The 20,690-nt window shown below is 40.2% G+C and overlaps 1 protein-coding gene across 1 annotated transcript; it reads left to right on the top strand.

The window, feature by feature from the left end:
- Window positions 1-2,849: 2,849 nt before the first annotated feature.
- Eif2s2 (eukaryotic translation initiation factor 2 subunit beta) lies at window positions 2,850-19,229 on the top strand. The gene is made up of 9 exons (XM_059261704.1): window positions 2,850-3,037; window positions 8,163-8,340; window positions 8,730-8,833; window positions 12,959-13,094; window positions 13,911-14,011; window positions 14,748-14,896; window positions 16,263-16,319; window positions 17,989-18,074; window positions 18,764-19,229. The coding sequence occupies exons 1-9, from the start codon at window positions 3,023-3,025 to the stop codon at window positions 18,937-18,939; spliced, it is 1,002 nt and encodes a 333-aa protein (XP_059117687.1). The 5' UTR covers window positions 2,850-3,022; the 3' UTR covers window positions 18,940-19,229.
- Window positions 19,230-20,690: the final 1,461 nt, after the last annotated feature.

Genomic DNA, 20,690 nt, shown 5'->3' with positions numbered 1-20,690 from the left:
AGTTCCAAAGTCCTTCCACAATCATCCCAAAACCAACATGGTCAGGTCTGTCATAGTAATTTCTGTCTTGGTCAGGATTTCTATAGCTATGATGAAAAACCATGACTAAAGCAAGTTGGAGAGGAAAGGATTATTTCAGCTTGTACTTCCACATCATAGTCCATCACTGAAGGAAGTCAGGACAAGAACTCAAACAGGACAGGAACCTGGAGGCAGGAGCTGATGCAGAAGCCATTGGGGAGTGCTGCTTACTGGCTTGTTCCATGTGGCTTGCTCAGCCTGCTTTCTTACAGAACCCAGGACTGACAGCCCTGGGATAAGCCCAACCACAATGGTTTGCCCCCCCCATCAATCACTAATTAAGAAAATTCTCTGCAGGTTTACTCAGTTGGGGTTCCCTCCTCTCAGATGACTCTAGCCTGGGTCAAGCTGACATCAAACTAGACAGCACAACTACCTTAGTGTGTTTATTGGAGTCAACTAACTTTGCTAGCATGAACTGAATTATGGAAGGGTGATTCCGTGTGAATTTCCTTTCTCCATTTCTATCACTTTTCCTTTATTTCCCCCCTTTTCTTTCAGTTTTAATCTTTGAATAAACAGGCTTTTCAGAAACTTAGTCCAGTTTGCTTCTCTCTTCCTCAAGGCCTCCCAACCCGGTGAGTTGAGGACTAGCCAGGAATATTTGTTCTAGCTCAACAACCCAGGAAGGGATAAGATATGAAAACAAGTGGTTCTCAATCAGGGGTGATGTTTACCCCACCCCCCAGGAGACATTTGGCAATGCCGTGAGTGGAAGGAGTGTGCTGCTAGGATCTATGACCATAGAGCAGGTCCTGAATGTCCTCACTGCGGAGAACATCAGCCTGGACAGAGTTGTCTGGTCCAAATCGCCAATAGTGTTGCTGGTGGAGGAATCCTGGTACACATAGATGCTGCTAGCTGAAGAAGACTGTGGTATGGTGGCAGAGACTCAGCTTCTCAAGGTAAAAGCGCAGCCACCAGTATCAAACTGTCTTTGGTTCTCTTTTTGTTGTTGTTGTTGTCTGTATATAACTGTGGGTAATTTTTTCAATGCTATATATACAACAGTTTCTTCATCCAGAAAAGGAGGCTAATAAAATATCTCTCTCACTAAAGTGTAAGCTCCTTCAAGGCAAGGACATGCTATGCTTAGATTAGGAATGGATATGCAGCAGGGAGTACTAGATAAAAATTTGTGGGTTATCTCAGTTATTTTAAGGCCTAAAGCAGAGAACATATTAAGCATAATGAGGAGGAGAGTGGCCTCGGATAGTGGGGGAGGTATGCTGATATTATCATCTAGGGTGCGCTGAACTAACTAATTTCATAGAATATTTTTTAATTTAGTTTATTTATTTTTAGGATAAGTTAATACTTAGTGCACAGCAAGCTGATTGATAAGAAGATCTTTTTCTTATTCTTCCCCTCTCCCTTTTTTTTAAAGACAGGATCTTATATAGTCCAGGCTGGCCATGAAATTCTGATATTATTCTTGCCTTTATCTCCCAAGTGCTAGAATGGTAAGTGCCACCATGCCCAGCTTAGACAGACCACCCTGTGGTTTCAGTAAATAAAAACAGAGACAAACAACTCCTGCAATCATGTATGAATACAAAAATAAAACCGAGAAGAACATTTGTGCCAACCACAAAAATAACTAATTATTCCCCATCTCATGTAATGAGGGGCTTTTCACCAATCCTCACTTGATTCTTCTTATGCAAGAAGCATTAAACCCTAATAATTACTCCCACCTCCTGATAGCATCTGCTCACTTGAACCCGCCCCTCAACCACCTGAGAAGTCCAAACTGCATTCTTTTGGACAGTGATGTCTTGCTGTTCCTCATAGTTACAAGCCCAATTTGTCTAACTACAAGGGTAGTCTTCCGCGATCTTGGGTTGTTTTTTTTTGAGACAGGGTTTCTCTGTGCAGCAGTCTTGGCTTCCTTGAACTCACATTGTAGACCAGGCTGGCCACAAATTCAGAGATCTGCTTGCTGGAATTAAAGGCATGTGCCACCACCGCCTGGCTATCCTCAATCTTTTGACTGGATGGCACTGAAGATAATGAGACCTCCCTAAGTGGCAGCTGTGTCTCCGCAGGGAAATTGGATGATGCATCCAGATTGTCTAGCAAAGACTTCATAAACAAGCAGTCACTCATCATATAAGGAAGCTTTCGCGAAAAAAGAATATATGACCATGGACCCAGATTATATCGCGTCTTTCCTTGTGTGGTGTGAGGTTCGTCAACAAGTTAATTACCTACTCGACACATTTCTCAACATATCCCCTTCATTAAGCGAGTTATGACTGTGTTTCGAAGCTTCCTGACAGACTGTCGCTTGCTGGGTTGTTTGTCGGTCTACCTCAGGGGAATCAGGGAAGACACTTCTGAAGTAAAAAGCCAGCAACTTAAACGTCTCACGAAGTAAAACGCCTTTAATGAGGTGCATGCCTCCAGTTCTCTTAGAATTCCTCGAATACTAGAACGCCCCAGGGGTATTTGTGGGAAATTAGCCCCACGGGTTCATATTATAGAGTCTCATAACCTAACTCCGGAAGAATGGCCCCAAATTCATGCTACAAGAAACCCAGGGGTTTCCGAACCGCTGAGGTACCCAGCAGCACAAGAATCCGAACCTCCTGACTGATGCTAAAACAGTCGCTAACGACCTCGGGAAGTGCTTTAACTCCAGCGCCCTTTTCCTCTAGGCAAACTACAAGTCCCAACATGCCTGGCGCCGGGATGTCGCCTGGTAACTCGCGCCTAAAGAAACACGCGAGGTTGTCTCTGCTGCACGCCTGCGCTTTGGCGAGTTCTGCGCAGGCGCACTTCCAACGCTTGAGAGGAGGGCGGGGTGTCGTTCCCTTTCGCTGATGCAAGAGCCTAGCGCGGTGCTGGGAGAGGTTTCGGTAGGAGCTGCGCCGACTCCGGGGTCTGAAGCTGCCCGGTCTGACTTTCCATCCGTGCCGAACCCGCTGGAACCACAGCCATGTCCGGGGACGAGGTGAGAACCTGAGCCCGGAGCTAGTGCTGAGGACTGAGGCAGGAAGCCGAACCCACACCAGTGTGGGAAGCCGGGCCTGCGGCCTAGCGGTCGGCGGCCGCCATGTGGAGCAGCCGGGCCTAGGCGGCTCGGAGCTGTGGAGCCGACGAGGACTCCGGATCCTCAGACTTGGCCGCACCCAGCTCTCCTCAGGGCGACGGCGTCGAGGCCGGCCTCCTACCGGGATCGGCGTTTCGGAATGGAAAGCACGCTGCGTCGCCCTCTGAAGGGTTTGGATACCCAGTTAGCTTCCCCGATTCAACAGAATTAGGGCAGGCGGCCCCGGCGTTCCTCTCAAACACAACCGCCGCAGCTCTCGGTGCCGAGTGCTCAGGGTGCCTTGGGAAGAAGCTTCCCTCGGTTCCGGTGGAGCATCGAGATTAAAAACTTTGTAGGCTGGCTTTTCCGGGCGGATATCTCGCTCCCTTTCCCCGCTCGAGACTTTATATCTTAAGACAGGGTGTGAGGATCAGAGAAGAAGATAATTTAGTCTCAAAAAGTGACCACCCTTCGAGGAAAGTTTCCGGGCGCGAGTCCCTAAGTTTCCTTTAAAAGGCGAGGTGAGCAGGGAGGTCCGGCAGCGAAGCTGACTGGGTCTTTTTCTACCGGGCTTGGATCTCAGTAAAAATTTCAAGCCCCCTTCCCCCATTTTTTTTTTTTTAAATTTTATTTTACTTTTTGCTCTTTCAGATTTATCCTAGTTCGCATAAAGTTAAATAACTTAAAAAGGGATTGCAGTTGTCTCAGTTACATATTGCTTAACATTGGACCTAGAGGCAAGTCTGCTTTCCCCGCTAAAAAAGTACTTTATGAAGAATTTGTGATTGACTTGGCTTACAGGGCCTTGGAGAGGGATAAGAGGAACAGTTGGAGGCTCTCTTCATAGTTGGCTTTTGAGTAGGCTCTAGAAATGATTAGAAGTTTTCATCCAGTGAGAAAACTGATTGCAAAGCATTTATGGTCACGGAAGGAAAAAGTGCTTAAAGAAAGTGACATATTCACCAGTTTGGTTGAAGTAGATACTGGCTAGTTCATGGAGGGCTTAGAAAAGTACATTAAGGAATTTGAGATTGATTCTTGAGGGAAGTAAGTCCTTTGCTGATTTTCACAGTTCTATAAAATAAGGTCCTGTTGGTCCATTTTAGAGATGAGAAAACCGGAGTTGTACAGTGCCTATAATCAGATTCCAAGTGGCTGAGCTAGTAGTAGAATTCCAGATCTGTGCGATACTGCTTCCATCTAAGTGACCAGGAGGCTCTCCCAAGCTTACTAAGTAGTTCAGTCTGAAGGAGCTAGTCAGTCTGAAGGAGCTAGATGGGTCTTTCGACATGGTAGACATTGCTCTTAGCTACTGTATTATGCATTAGAAAAGTTCCGAGAGGAAGTTTTCTTGCTACTCATGTTCCAAATTTCATAACTTAAAAATAACTACCTATAATACTGCTGTAGTCTATTTTTCTATGGTGTAGTAACAGGTGATAGCTAACACCTGTAGTGATGGGGTGGGTTTGAGAGGTCATTTTTTAGTAACAAGATCTTTTGAAAGGTATTGGGTAAGAATTTATTGCTAGAGGATGAACAGGATTTTACCAAGCAAAGATGGTGGAACCTGCCTTTATACCAGCAGTAGTCTCTTGAAAGTCTGAAGTATGTAGCTCTGCCCTTAGATCTGTCATTACAACTTCATTTTATAAATGGAAAATTAGGGCCCAGGGAGGTTAGACCATTCAGTGAATTGAATGGTACTAGCACCCTAGCCTTGGCTTTACTCAGTGGAATTTACTAGTAAAGGGAGAGGTGAACATGGGAAGTGATTCTGGTTTACCTAGTGAGTGCTGTTGACTAGGGAAGTGTTACAATTTAAACTTTATATAAAGTGAAGACATTTTTTTTAAACCTGATAATTAAGCGCCAAACTCAGTAAAAACAGGACTCCTTTTCACCTAGTAAAACCATTACCTTTAAAAGATTGCATAGGAATGTGGATGCTCCTTGATAAGGAGGGGAGGATTCCCTAATGTTCAGGCATTCAGAAATGTTCAGACTACTTTAAAGTTTTATTGTTTTGAGACAATCTTACTGTGTACCCAGTCTGGATCCAAATTTACCATCAAGTTAGACACCCCACCCCACCCCAAAAAAAGCATGTCAGTATCTAAACCTTTCTTACTCCTAAGTCCCATTCACAAGATGTTAGAGCATTGAGTTTTCAGATCCAGTGAGGTGTTTTTGCAAGAGAAAGTTGAACATTAAAAATTCTGATTATTATCAGACCACACCTTTAATTTCAGAACTCGGGAGTACACAAAGACAGGTGGATCTCTGAGTTTGAGACCAAGCAGGACAACATAGTGAGACACTATCCACTCACCCTCAAAAAAAGGGTAAAAAGAAGGTTGAATATGTAGCTTCTTCACGGAGTGCTAAGCACAAGGCCTCAGTCCCCACTGTCATCAAAGCTAAACTTTAAAAAAGAAGAAAAAAGCTTAAATGGTACATTGTCAACAACCATTTTCTTCTTGAATCTAAAGTAGTCTTAAAACATTTGGAATGCAGTCAACGGCTAATTTGAAAGTTAGATATGAAACTTTTAGTTTTTGGTTTTTCAAGACAAGGTTTCTCTGTAATAGTCCAGGCTGTTCTGGAACTCACAGAGATTCACTTGCCTCTACCTACGCTGGAATGAAAGATGTGCACCACCACCGCCTGGCCAGATGTGAAACTTTTTTAAGCCAATGTCTCAATGTATATCCCAAGCTGGCAAGTATGATCTGGTGATTTGGGGAGTTCTGCTTTGGGTGCTGACTTAGGATCTCTGGTTTTTTTATGTAACTGTTTTACAGGGTTGTGTGAACACAATTAATTATTAGTATATAAACATGTAAGTGTTAAGTACTAGGGGAAAGTAATTGCAATACATGTTATTTCAGCATAAAGTCTTTGCCTGTTTACTACTTGTCTTTACTAGGCTTCAGTCTACCTATTATAGACCTAAATAAGAATTTTCTTCAGGGATGAAAAGGTAATTGTGAAGCTATCATTGATCATGTTAGGATATCTCCCATCTTTGATCTCTTGAGTAGTAATGGTGACAAGGCATTTAAGCCAGGTGTATTATTAGTGAGTGCCTATAATCTCAGTACTTCAATTTCAAGTTCAACACCAGCCTGTTCTACATAAGACTATCTCAAATCACAAACTCAGAAAAAGCTACTAGTAGGTCAGGGAAACTTAGACTTGAAAATGAGTAGATTGTAAGACTGTCAGAATTAAACTTAGAATGCCTGAAGTTTTATTTGCCTTTGTGCCAAGTCTTCCTAGTTCAAGAACACAATTCATCTGATGTGATTCTGGTTTGAAGTACAGCATTCCTTCCATGTAGAGTGACCTCAGACCCTGTAGTAAGTTAGCACTGGACTTGCTCTTGGTAATGGTGCTATATGAAAATTTGCAGAATACCTTGTCCTGTGAAGACAGTAACCCTCCTCCACCTTACTACACACTATAGCTTGGTTTCAGTCCTGCTTACTAGTTTCCTTACTGTACTTGGGACATAAAGGAATTACAGTTAATTATTAGAATCAATTTGGAGATTTTTTTAAAACAGTTTTATGTTATGTTTGGAAAATCAAATCCCCCTAAGTTGAGGAAATTTTGATGACAGAATCAGTGTTATATAAGTTATAATTGCAATCAAATATTTGATTCTCCTGGTAACTTGGTTGGTTGGTTTCAGTTATCTCCATCATACAGATGAAGCATAGGATTAATCCACATAGAAGTTAAGAGTCAGGATTGGGCTCAAGGTAATTAGGCTCCAGACCTGTGCTTTTGATCACTACACAATGAACAAAATGCTAAGTTTAAGCATGGTAGGGAAAAAAATACTTTGGACTCAAATCCAAATCTGTGTGACTAAAGACTTTGCTTTCTTCGCTAGCAGGAATATGCCCTATATGTTCAAATTATTTCAAGGGATCAGTACAAATAATCTACAGGTTTTTTTCACTTGTTATATAGCCAGTGAACATTTCACATTTCATAACAAAAAACAGTAAAGGATTCCTTAGAAATTTTTCTTACAGTAAGGGTTGCTGATAGGTTTCCTTAAAAGTTAAGATTGGCCAGGCGGTGGTGGCGCATGCCTTTAATCCCAGCACTCGGGAGGCAGAGCCAGGTGGATCTCTGTGAGTTGAGGCCAGCCTGGGCTACCAAGTGAGTTCCAGGAAAGGCGCAAAGCTACACAGAGAAACCCTGTCTCAAAAAAACAAAAAAACAAAAAACAACAACAACAACAAAAAAAAAAGTTAAGATTGATATGAACTTCAGCTAAATTTAAGATTTTTTTTTTTAGAATATTTTATTTTACTCTTTGATACTTTTTGTTTTTAATTTAAATTTCTTTCTGTTCTTTGAGACAGGGTTTCACTGTGTAGCCCTGGCTGTCCTGGAACTCACTCTGTAAACTAGGCCGCCCTCAAACTCAGAGATCCGCCTGCCTCTGCCTTTCTAGTACTGGGATTAAAGGAGTGTACCACCAATGCTCAGCACTTGGACAATTTCATACACATGTACAATATATCTTGATTGTATTTACCTCCAAACACTCTTCAACAGATAATTTTAAAAACTAAGTCTCAGGTCTCCTGGTGTTAGCCACTCTAGATTATCAACCTTAAATAAAATGTTTATTATCTGCCTAGATATTGTTGATCTCACCCATAAATGAGGACTACAACATAGTTGTGGCTAAGGTCCTTTTCCTGTACTTCAGGATTTACTCATGAAAATAAAAATGAAGTTATTATAACTTATGATATCTTATAAATTAAAAGACATGTGGGGTACTCCCATGTTTAATAATGTAAAGGAAGTTAGATGGACCTTTTGTAAACTGTATTGTATTTCTGTTGCATTCGAAAGAGTATGCAAACAAGCACGTGGGGGGGGGAAGTGCTTTGATATTTCAAGGCATCTCCCAAGCCCCCCTTTTTGGGATTTTAATATGCCCAATTCTTTAAGAATAAAGCATATTTGAAATGTGAGCATCATTAAAAAATCACTTCGTCTTTTTAAATTTAAATAGATGATTTTTGATCCTACTATGAGCAAAAAGAAAAAGAAGAAGAAGAAGCCTTTTATGTTAGATGAAGAAGGTGATGCCCAGACAGAAGAAACCCAGCCTTCAGAAACAAAAGAAGTAGAGCCAGAACCAGCTGAAGACAAAGATGTGGAAGCTGATGAAGAGGACAGTAGGAAAAAGGGTGAGTAGTTGTGTCGCTCACTGTTGTTGTGGAAGCCTTAGTTGCCATGCTGGTTTGGTAGACCTGGAGCCAGAGATTGAGGCATAGAAGGTGGGTGGGGACAGGGTAGACACAAGTAAAGAGGTATAGTTGGATAGTCTCAGAGATGGTGTCTGAAAGCACTTTCTGACATTACGTGGTCAGATAACTGAGTTTGATGTTCTCAGCCAAGACCCCTAACCAGGTTTTTCTAGAAAGCTTTGAGTTGGTTTGTTAGTTTCTTCAGAACTATAACTTTGGTGGTAGTGGTAGGACTACCCTGGGAATACATAAAAGGAGTTGGTGTGACTCATAACTTGATGTCTTGCCTTCTAATTGTTAATAATTGGAAATCTTTAATCTGTTTTTAGATGCTTCTGATGACTTAGATGACTTGAACTTCTTTAATCAAAAGAAAAAGAAGAAAAAACCAAAAAAGATATTTGATATCGATGAAGCTGAAGAAGGTGTAAAGGTAGTATAGCTTTCTTATTGAAGGTAAAATTGGAATTCTGGAAAGACTGCTAATAGCTGTTTTCCTCCTTCATCTCATCTCTTAATATCTTTGCTTTGGTTGTTTAGCATTTAGCCACTCCTATTAAGATAATTTTCTTAGGAATCTTATCTGACTACGTGGTATAAAAGATTATAATAGGAGTCGGGCAGTGGTGGTGGATGCCTTTAATCCCATCACTTGGGAGGCAGATGCAGGCTGATCTCTGAGTTCCAGGACAGCCAAGGCTACACAGAGAAACCCTGTCTTGAAAAACCAAAAAAAAGGAAAGAAAAGAAAAAAATGTGTGTGTGTAGTCAGAGGGATTTAGGTCTTATATATTGTGTCATTAAAATGGACTCAAAATGCCCATTGTCTTTAACCATGCTAAAATTGTTTGGCTCACAAAAGATAATCTCCGTGGGCTGGAGAGATGGCTCAGAGGTTAAGAGCACTGACTGCTCTTCCAGATGGTCCTGAGTTCAATTCCCAGCAACCACATGGTGGCTCATAACCATCTGTAATGAGATCTGGTGCCCTCTTCTGGCCTGCAGATATATATGCAGGCAGAACATTGTATACATAATAAATAAAAAAATCTTTAAAAAAAGGTATCTTTGTAACTGAGAAATCTTGAAAACAAATCTTAATAAAGCTTTTTGTGTTAAACTTTCAGTACCAGCAAAGAACATTCCCTAGTGTGGTAGTTGGTAGCTGATGGCAGTAATTCTATAGGAAAACTAGGATTCTCTTGGTAATTCTGTGTAGAGTGCTCTTGATCTTGTAGGGACTTGAAACTCTATAATTGTCATCCTCTTGCATTGATTTCCAATACAAAAATCTGAAAGTTATTTGAATAAAATGTAGATACATAAGCAGGAAGGTGAAATAGGAGGGTAGATGGATGAACAGAGTAGCTGGAAGACTATTCTTCCTTGCTCGAGAGCTACCATTTTAAAGATAGGGGCTAGGGAGAGCACTCAGTGGCTGAGGTGTCTACTGGGCAACCATGAGGACCTGAATTTGGATCAACAGGACTGGCATAAAAGCCTGCCTGGCAGCATGCACCTGTAACCCTGATATTGGGCAGGGTGGAAACAGGTAGTTCCCTGGACTCACTGTTAGTCCAGACAGTCAATAAAAATAACATGGAGCAGCAATTGAAAATATTCAGAAGTCAACCTCAGGCCTCTAACACACAAACATGGGCAAGTGTATACTGACACACATATGTACACACACATACACAGAGACTATGCAGAAATCTCTTTAACAAAGCTCACACATTTATTTATAAAAAGAGCATATAGTAATTTTGTGTGTATGTGTCTGTATGTATTCATAAATATATGTTCATAGTGAAAAGAGCATAAACAATCATATCAAAAGCTCTGTGATTTTTACTATGTACTGAAGGTTTTTTTGGTAGTTTGCTGAAACCCAAGTATGTGAAGTGTAGCCTACATGTACAGGTAATTTACTTAGTCTATTTGGAAACAAGGTCATAATTTAGATGACATTCCATTCAGCAAATTGTATTGGTAATTACACTGAGTTGGTGTGCTCAATTTGCATTGAAATGAGTAAGATTTTTTTACTGGTGGTTTTGTTTTTTCCTCAGAGGTATTTCAAGGATAATTTAGAGTATTTAAAAAATATTTTTAGGATTTTTTATTTTATTTTATTTTATGTGTATGGGTGTTTTGTCTGTGATTGTGCGCCACATGCATGCAGCATCCTCAGAGGCCAGAAGCGGTCATCAGCTCCCCTGGAACTGGGAGTTACAGATGGTTGTGATCTTGGTTAATAACTGACTTTGTTGGTTGATTTCCTCTAGTAGCTTTTGTCCTAAAAGGTTACTGATGAGTTCCATTTCTGTTAAATGCTGTGATACTTTTTTCTCTCTTCTGGAGTTAAAGCCTGAAAGGATGTTACAAGTATCCTAGTTAGGCACAGTGTGGATGACTACAACCTTGCTGGTGTGTGTGCTTGCTTATATTCAGCAGTTCTAAGTTTCTTATTTACTGATCATCAGAGAGAGAGACTAGATCCACTATTTGATCTTTTATTTGTAGGGCATTTAGTTAATACTGTAGGTTGATGTGGCACCCAAACTACACAGCTAGATTTAGGATCTCATATGTGAGTTTCACTTATTCCTACCTATTCCAGTTTATCTGCTAAGATCTGTGAAATTAGCCATTGTCAACAATCATTCAAGACAGACACACAAAAAATGTAATTGTGATCATGTTGACAATATGCTTGAGCAGGATAAGCTGGTGAGAAACTAGAGGCCAAGAAACATGCTGAGCCTCTGTTCTTTTGTGGAACTTATGATTCATCTCTTAAGACTTAATGTGCCTTTTTCACATTCAAGCCTACAGCAAGTAACCTTGGAGTCAGGCTGTATCATGTCTATCCATTCATCACATGACCCTGATTCCCCATGAGTTTTGTCTTTCCCCATGAGTTTCATCTTTTCATGATGTCATCTATTGAACTGATACCCAGCAACTTCTTCAGTTTGGTGCTAAGCTGATGTGATAAATATAATAAAAAATAATTAGATCTTTACCTCTGGTATTCCCACATTCAACTCCTGAAAACCCCTGCAGTCTTCAAAGGTAATACTTGTTTTTGCTCTTGAGAAATCTAGTGTCCATATAGTTTCTCAGGACGGTTAGTCACTAGAAAAATCAAACTATTACTAGAGTTTGGAACTTTGAACAACCCCCTGCTACCTCTGTGGATGGACAGTGTGGACACTTAAGTTCTGTCACCCCTAAGTGATGGAGTTCAAAAGGCTTCCAGGTTGGTAACCTCACAGAAGTGCTGACAGGGTAGCATGTTTAGATACTTGGCTTTTTTTTGTTCTATACATTATTTCCATTTGGCTGTTCCTCAGTTAATCTTATATATAAAAAATGATAAGTAAAACTTTGCTGAGTGCTGTGAGTTTTAGTAAATTACTGAATAGGGGCTAAAGGTCTTTGAATTTGTAGCTTAGCAAAAGTGTAAGTGAAACTTACTACCTCGTGTCTGAAATGAAAGCCCTTAAACTATGAAGTCAAGTTTTTACACATAAGGTATCTGATTAATTATTCCAGGTAATCAATATTATACCTAATTTGTATTGGGGAGTTGGAGAATTGTGCAAAAGATAATAATGTATTTGGTGTCAGTAGGAAAATTCCTTCCATTGACTGTCATATTTAGAAACTTAAAAGGGATGGGAGGCGTTGAGGACAAGGATCAGCAAAAACAAATATATCTGCAAATGCAGTAATAAAATCCATTACACTGAAGCAAGAAAGTTTATTAAGGTACAGTTCACTTAGCATATAATTCATCCATTTAAAGTAAATGTTTTTTAGCATATTCGGAGTTCTGTAACTGTCATCAATTTGAACACTTACATCCTCTTGAAAACAAAGCCCGTGATCATTGTCACTCTCTAGTTCTCATTAAACCCCAACCTGAGGCCTACTGCTAATCTACTGCCTCTGTAGATTTACCTGTTCTGAACATTTAATGTGAATAAAATACAGTGTGGGCCGGGCGGTGGTGGTGCACGCCTTTAATCCCAGCACTCGGGAGGCAGAGCCAGGCGGATCTCTGTGAGTTCGAGGCCAGCCTGGTCTCCAAAGCGAGTTCCAGGAAAGGCGCAAAGCTACACAGAGAAACCCTGTCTCGAAAAACCAAAAAAAAAAAAAAAAAAAAAAAAAAAATACAGTGTGGGATGGCAGAGAAACTTAAAATACTCTTGAGCCTTGCTCGTCCTGCTAAATATTGCCAGTCAGAAGATTGAAGAATATTCAAGTTTCTCAAGTGAGTCAGGTAGAGCCTGGTTAAAATACAGACATTAATAACAAGATCCTGAGACTAATAAAAAGGAAGAACTGAAGAAAGGGGAACAACCCTACAAAATTGTCTGGAGGAATGTACAGTTTAAGTATTTGGAAAGAGTCTGAGGCAGTTTGGCCTATCTGTGAGTGGCATTTCTCATCTATAATTTTAGCTTTGACTGTGTGAATATTCTAAAATGATACTTGGCCATGTCATTAAAAATAGTTTCTAGTATTGAGACTTACGTTAATTTCTTAGGATCTTAAGATTGAAAGTGATGCTCAAGAGCCAGCTGAGCCAGAGGATGACTTGGATATTATGCTTGGCAATAAAAAGAAGAAAAAGAAGAATGTCAAATTCCCAGATGAAGATGAAATACTAGAAAAAGACGAAGGTAACATTGGGAACTAAACATCTTGGTTTTAAATTACATAAGCCTTTGATCTGGGTCTCTTTGGCTGACTTGAGAAGCTTTTAAAAAAATATTTGTTCTGCCTTTTATTTCCACTGTGTGATAATGAAAAAGTGTCGGGGGGGGGGGGGGGGAGAAAAAGTGTCTTAACTTGATAATGGTAGACAAAAAAATTCATTTTATTAAAGTATAGTAAAAATTATATACAAAAATCATTCTGATTCAGACAGGAAAATTACTGTAATTAAGTTTTAAAAATTTACAAATTTTTTTGTTTTTTCTCTGAGATGGGGTTTCAGACAAGTTTTGGTGCTTGTCCCGCATCTTGCTCTGTAGACCAGGCTGGCCTCGAACTCACAGATCTGCCTGGCTCTGCCTCCTGAGTGCTGGGGTTAAAGGCGGTGTGCCACTGCTGCCCGCACATTTAAAATTTTTAATGTTTATAGTTTAATATGCTGTAGGGTTTTTAGAAAATTTTTAACGGTTAAACAGATGGGTTTTTATAGGGTTTGAAAACGGTTGGACTCTCCTTTAAGTACTTAATGCTTTATTTTGTCTTGTGTTTGTAAGAAACATTTCATAGTTACCATGGGTGTCTCATTGAAGATCTTGTGTGAAGTTGTAGTATTTTTGTCTATAAAGGAAAGGGGGCTTCTCTGTGGTCCTTTTGTACTTGAAGCTATTGCAGCTATCACTGTGAAAGGGAAGAGCAGTATGTGAAGCTTTCATGCTCTACATCTGTACTCCCCCTTGTTGGATCAAAGCCTACTGATCATTCGTACTCTTTGTCATCTGCAGGTTTAGAAGATGAAGACAGCAAAAAAGACGATGGCATTTCATTCAGTAACCAGACTGGGCCTGCTTGGGCAGGCTCAGAAAGAGACTACACATACGAGGAGGTGAGACTTTTTTTTTTTTTTTTTTTTTTTTTTGAGGGAGTTAAGGCTATCATTTGAGTTCAGAGAAAAGTAGGTATAGATCCCTGCATTGGAAGAGCCACTGAGATACAGATTGGCAATAAAACAGATTCCAGTAGGCCATGTAGCCAGTGCATGACAGTTCATGATACCAAACTTGTGGGGCAGCATGCTCAAAATGTGGCTGTCACTAGTATTCACCAGAGGGCATGGAGCCCTCTGGGAATCAGTGAGGCTTTGGTTACAAGTGTCCACTTTGTGGTCATGGTAGTATGGAGTTTGCTCATTTGTGGTGTCATTTTTTCCCATGTGTCACGTGTTTTTCTGTAAAATCAGAATGATCAGGGCTTATTTTCTTAACTCTTAACAAGGAATAATTGAGCATCCATTAAGGCCCAGATATTGGTAAGTAATGAGCTGCTGCCCTCAAGAAGTTCCCAGAACATGTAGAGATTTATGTGTACATTTAATAAAAATATAATAGCTTTATTAAAGCAAAGTGTCTTAAATAGATTTTTTTTTTTTTTTTTTTTTTTGGCATTTCAAGACAGGGTTTCTCTGTGTAACCATCCTAGCTGTCCTGAAACTCATTGAGATCTGCCTGCCTCTACCTCTTAAGTACTAGGATTAAAGGCCTGTGCCACCACCATCCAGCTCACATAGAAATTTTATACTCTTGCTATTACTAAGAATGTGCTTGAATTCCCATTCCTTATAGTTGCTGAACCGAGTGTTCAACATCATGAGAGAAAAGAATCCAGATATGGTTGCTGGAGAGAAGAGGAAATTTGTTATGAAACCTCCACAGGTTGTCCGAGTAGGAACCAAGAAAACTTCTTTTGTCAATTTTACAGATATCTGTAAACTGTAAGTGGGCTAGTGGAGATCCTTCATTCCAAATACCAGCCATATTTTATTGTTAAATGTTTTCACGGTTCTATAGGTTGGAAAAGTACGTAGGGCATAGGTTGACATAAGTCACAGTTCATGTCTGTCTGTCGTCAGAGCACATTTATCTTGGCATCTAAAGATGAGAAGAATAAGTTTAATACTGACTGATAAGAGGGAATCTTAGGGGCTGGAGAGATGACTCTGGTACGAACCCACATGGCAGCTCACAACTGTCTGTCTATAACTCCAGTTCCAGGGACTATGATGTGTAGGCAAAACACCCATACACATGGTGGGTTGGAGTAGATACTAACCAGAGTCAGGAGTGAAGAGGATGGATATAATCCTCGAGCAAGGGGTGGGCCTGCCAAATAAGTAGTGAACTGGGCAAGTAGCTGAAGGTAAGCTTCCTTGATTGTCAGGACCCAATGGAAGAAATTTTTAGTTTTTAATCACCATTGCATCTTGTGCTGGGGTCAGTCCCAGGTCACTGCCTGAGCCTGGCTTTTTTCAGATTTGTTCAGCTGTGCCCTTTCTGGTAGGTTTTCTCTATCCACTCACTTTATCTACTGTTTTTCAATTTCGTAAGTCATACTTGCTTGTTACAGAAGAGGTAACCCATTTTCATGACTTTCAGCATTATTCAAAATATTTTACTTTTTTGATGACGGTAATAGTATATGTTTACTAGAAATTAGAAAAGATACAGTAAGAAAATGAAAGATTATGTGTAAATCCACTCTTAGGAGGCAGATAATCATAGCCTACCTATGATTTTAATGTTTTGTTTTGCTTTCATGCTTTTAGGTATTTTGTGTTTAGAAATAGCACATAATAGTTTAATTAGTACCAAACTGTAAAGCAGCATATATCATTTTGTTGGCTGGTTTTTTATTTTTTTAATGTGCATGTGTGTTTTGCTGTATGTATGTATGTCTGTATACCACATGTATGCTTGGAAACAAGGCCAGAAGAGGGAACCAGCTCCCCTGGAAGTGAAGTTATAGATGGTTGAGCTGCCATGTGGGTGCTGGGAATCAAACCTAGTTCATCCTCTGGAAAAGCAGCTAATTTTTTTAACTACTGAGCTGTTTATCCAGTCTGTTTGTTTTTGAAACAGGCACTCACTGTCCCAGGCTGGGTTTTGAAATTTAAGGTTGATGATCCTGCTTCAGCTTCTTGGATATAGGGATTATAGCTAGTGCTACTTACTTCTATGCACAAGTGAACTGTGCACTAAGATTCTCCTAATAACTGAGTAATCACAGTAAAATAATAAACAGCATGGTTTCTGTTTTGTTTTAGGATTTCCATGAAATTAAGTATTTGATTTTCTTTTTAGATTACATCGTCAACCCAAACATCTCCTTGCATTTTTATTGGCAGAATTGGGTACAAGGTAAGAAACTGTACGCAAAAAGAGTACTGTTTGACACTTCAAAAGAATCACTTGTGTAATTTGAACATACTCAGAAAAAAAATTCATCTTAATTCCAGATGATTATTTACAGTTGTGGTTTTTACATTACACTCATTGTTTAAGCATAAGAAGGAAAGCTAGCCATGTATTTTACTTCTCAGAATATCCTGCACTTGGTATAGAGGTGGGGTAAATTCTGGCAAGTTGGGACTAGTGAACTTTATGGTTAGTGGGTTAAATATTTCAGAGTTGTTGGAAAAATTCCCATTTCTTTTTCTTCCTTTTTAGACAGTGAAAAAATGCTATACTTTGGAATCAGGGTACCCTAGGTTGAGGGGGATCAAGGGTTACAATTCATGGTATGTGGTAGTAAATCCTCAAAGGAAAATCAGTTTCATCTGCAAAAATCCACTTTATTAAGATAGGAACAAATATAAATTTAACTCTACTAGACTTAATTGTTTTACTTTGTGATTTATCGTTTTTAATAAGCAATAATGTCTATCTAACAAGGCTGGCTCTGAACTCCTAGGCTCATATAGGGATCCTCTTGCCTAAGCTACTTGATGACTGGAATTACTGGTTCACACCATTTTATCTGGCTTAGATTATTATATATGTATTGATGTTTTGATAAAGGGTCTCACTATGTAGCCCCGGGTTGCCTTAAACTTGTGGTAGCCCTGTTTCTGCCTCCCACATGCTAAGAGTACAGGTGTGGTAACCCTGTTTCTGCCTCCCACATGCTAAGAGTACAGGTGTACACTTCCATGCTTGTCTTCAAAATTTTAAAAATAACATACAACCTTTTTTACATTTATACCTCCCTCGTTTATACATTCAGTAAAAATGTCTTTTTCTTATATTGAACAGGCAATCAGATCCACACAGTTGAGGGATCAGTTTGTTTTGGACATAGAAATCTGATTGTTAACTAGAGATAGCTGAAGTTGGATTACATGAAGAAATATGAGTATAATTTTAAGGAGCCTGGCAATGGTAGCACATATCTTTAATCCCAGCCCTCAGGAGGCAGAGGCAGGTGGATCTGAGTTCAAGGCCAGCTTGGTCTACAGAGCGAGTTCCAGGACAGCCAGGGCTACACAGTGATACCCTATCTCAATAATGATTTTGAGGGGCTGGAGAGATAGCTTAGTAGTTAAGAGCAGATATTGCTCTGGAAGAGGACTTGAGTTAGGTTCTAGCACTTATAGGGCGGCTCATAACCACCTATAACTCCAATTACAGGAGATCCAACACTTGGCCTCCACAGGAACCAGCACTCACATGCACATAACTAACTCTACACAGACATATACACAAAATTAAGAATAAAATCTTTGCAAAAGATAAATTCTTAAAAAAAAAATTGAGGCAAAGTACAGCAGTACATACGAGTAATGTTAGCACCTGGAAGGCAGAGGAGGATCAGAAGTTCTGGGCCAGCCTGGGACATATAAGTTCCTGCCACCAAAAAAAAAAAAGAAAAAAGAAAAAAAAGAAATAAAATTTGAGGAACTAGATAGTGTAACACCCTAGAAATTATCCTACACTATTGAATATATTTTAAATTCATTAAGGTGTGCAGGTGCTGGAATTGGGCTCCCTCAGGAAAACAAAAGTAATGGGGATTTTTTTTCTTTCATAGTGGTTCTATAGATGGTAATAACCAACTTGTAATCAAAGGAAGATTCCAACAGAAACAGATAGAAAATGTCTTGAGAAGATATATCAGTAAGTATATAATTGGACTTTATTCTGTCATTCTGAAATGTTCTCTTTAGGCTGTGGTGTTCTGAAATCCATTTATAATAAACTTGGGAAAACAAACCTTAAAAAGATGGACAATGGGGCTGGGCATGGTAGCACACATATTTAGTCCCAGTACTTGAGAGATCTGAGTTTGAGGCCAGCCTGGTCTGCACAGAGAAACCCTATCTCAAACCCCACCCCACCTCCCAAAAGTGGGGAGAAGATGGAAAATGACAGTGAGGAGGTAGAAAGCCCAGTTAATGCAGCCTTTGTTGGCTGATCAAGTCAGAGAAACCTGCCTCTAATTCTGGCGTGGACTGTCTCAGCCTTCTTTTGTTACCTAATCATTTAAAATTGGCATGTCCTGCTTGTTTTCACCTAAGGCAAAAGTGGATCATCCATAGATGGCACCAAGAATAGGCATCTGGCAAACTTCCCTAACTCTGGGGTATCTGAAGTCCTTATCAACATGTATCTTACTGCCAAAAGCATAACAGACAGCTTAGTTTATATTTTATCCTAGAATAGCTATGTTTATCTAGGCTTTCCTGCCTGGTTAGGGTAAACTGTCCTCTGAGCTTCAGCTTATGAGATAGATGCATTTCTGTGGGCAACCAGGAGCCTCTGTCTTACTGTGTCTAGCAGGTAATTCTGTGTTGCTTTTCCTGCAGAGGAATACGTCACTTGTCACACATGCCGATCACCGGACACAATCCTACAGAAGGACACCCGACTCTATTTCTTACAGTGTGAAACTTGTCATTCTCGATGCTCTGTTGCCAGTATCAAAACTGGCTTCCAGGCTGTCACGGGCAAGCGAGCACAGCTCCGTGCCAAAGCTAACTAATTTGCTAATCACCATCGATTTTTCCAAAATGTGTGGTGGAGATTTGGCCGAACAGGTTACCATCAGAGTGGACGTACCATTTGATTAAAAACAAGATAGAAAAGCCGCCAAGTTCTTTGGCGAGTGATTGATCTGAAATCCTTGCAAGATGCCGATACTCAAGCTGTTGACATACTCGTTGCCTACTTTAACAACTGTCAGAGAAACGTGATGGGGTAAGGAGGTGCTTTTTAAAATCGTTCATAGACTTCTGTAAAATGCAAGATAAATTAAAGTTATTATAACAGTGATTCTTTCAATTTGATCTGTCCTTCAGTTTTCTTTTCTACAATAAAATGCTCGTGAATTTGGCAAAAAAAAAAACAACAAACTTGGTTCCTGGACTTTGGCAAGTTCTCTCTGTCCTCAGAAACTGAATAGTGGCAGATACTGGAGCTGGGCAGCCATTTTCCCTTTCAGTTTCTCTTGAGCTACATAGCTAGAATGGGTATGACTTGAGTGGTTGGAACATAAGACATGGGACAGCAGCCTGTTTTTAGTATCCAGAGAATGAAGGTTTTGACTCTTTCCTTTTGTGAGGATTGTTGCTACTACCTCACTGCCAATTCCTCATTTCCCTCCTGTGACAACAGTTGAAACTGACTTTGGCTGAAGAATCAGCTTTGTCACACAAGGGAAGTACCAGGTGCTAGGTTCCCTGTCCTTGGAATTCTTGTTACAGGCCTGTAATGTCCTCTACCTGGCATACTAAAGTTAGTTAGGCCTTTCTGTTATCGAGAAAGCATGTGTAGTAGAGGGAAGTCTTTTTAGGGTCTAAATAGCAGCACTTAAGGAAGCTTCTTCAACCTGTGTTCTAGGTCAGTAAAAGATCCCCCTCAAATGCTTTTCTGTACTAAACTAACCTGAATGTGGCCAAGAAACCAAGAGATGCTGCTGCGTGTGGTCTTGCTATTACCTCCAGCTCTGCTTCTGAGGACTGAGCTAGCGAGGTATTTTCCATCGATGCACAGGAGGGTTCATCTTGTGGGTCTGTGCTGTAATCTGCCTTACTTGAGCATCCATCAGGATAAGGACATACACGATGCTCCTCACTTTCCTGCCACCAGACTGTTAATCTTGCTAAACAGCCCAAGAACAGTCACTCAGCCAGCCCTGATGTCTTGACATTGTTGTTTTTAATTACTGTGACCCTGAAATTTTCAAGTATAGGCCAAGTGTTACCAAGTAACTTGGCTGTGAAGTGGTAGAGGGAACTTTCCCTCAACCAAGTAGGTCAAGAGATGAGCTAGTCATATACTGACTGACCTGCCACCACTCACTGCCATGTTGATCACAACTGTTTATGACTGCAATTTTTTTTCATTTCTTTTTTTCTTTCTTTTGTACCTCTGCCCCTAATTCCCAATGTTGGCTATTATTGCGTGAATAAAGCAAGGATCAGTGCCTCTTGTATAAATAGTGCTCCATTGATTTTGTGTGTTGTATGTTCTGTCCAATTCTTTTCTTGGTGGGACTCCTTAGGGGATGGCATGGGACAGTTTGACTGGTTGGCATCTGCTAGTGACTTCAACCACAATTCTCAATTTCATAATGGTGAACATTAGGGGACTGGTAAAGGGCAAAGCTGTGTGTGGTAGCACACACCTATAACCCCCAATATTTTGGAGACCTAGGCAATACCATCAAGAGCTCATAGCCAGCCTGGATGTAGATGGTATAGATTAGATTAGAATCTATCTAAATCCCTACCT

This window comes from Peromyscus eremicus, chromosome 4 (genome assembly GCF_949786415.1).
Source record: "Peromyscus eremicus chromosome 4, PerEre_H2_v1, whole genome shotgun sequence".
Lineage (NCBI taxonomy): Eukaryota > Metazoa > Chordata > Mammalia > Rodentia > Cricetidae > Peromyscus > Peromyscus eremicus.
The sequence above is the reverse complement of the archived record's forward strand: the minus strand, read 5'-3'. Positions and strand labels throughout refer to the sequence as shown.

What these genes read in the sequence shown, in the direction of transcription:
- Eif2s2 (XM_059261704.1), top strand. An exon ending in AAGCTGAAGAAGGTGTAAAG is followed by an intron (nt 8,834 to 12,958) that starts GTAGTATAGCTT and finishes TTAATTTCTTAG; the next exon opens with GATCTTAAGATTGAAAGTGA. An exon ending in AATACTAGAAAAAGACGAAG is followed by an intron (nt 13,095 to 13,910) that starts GTAACATTGGGA and finishes TGTCATCTGCAG; the next exon opens with GTTTAGAAGATGAAGACAGC.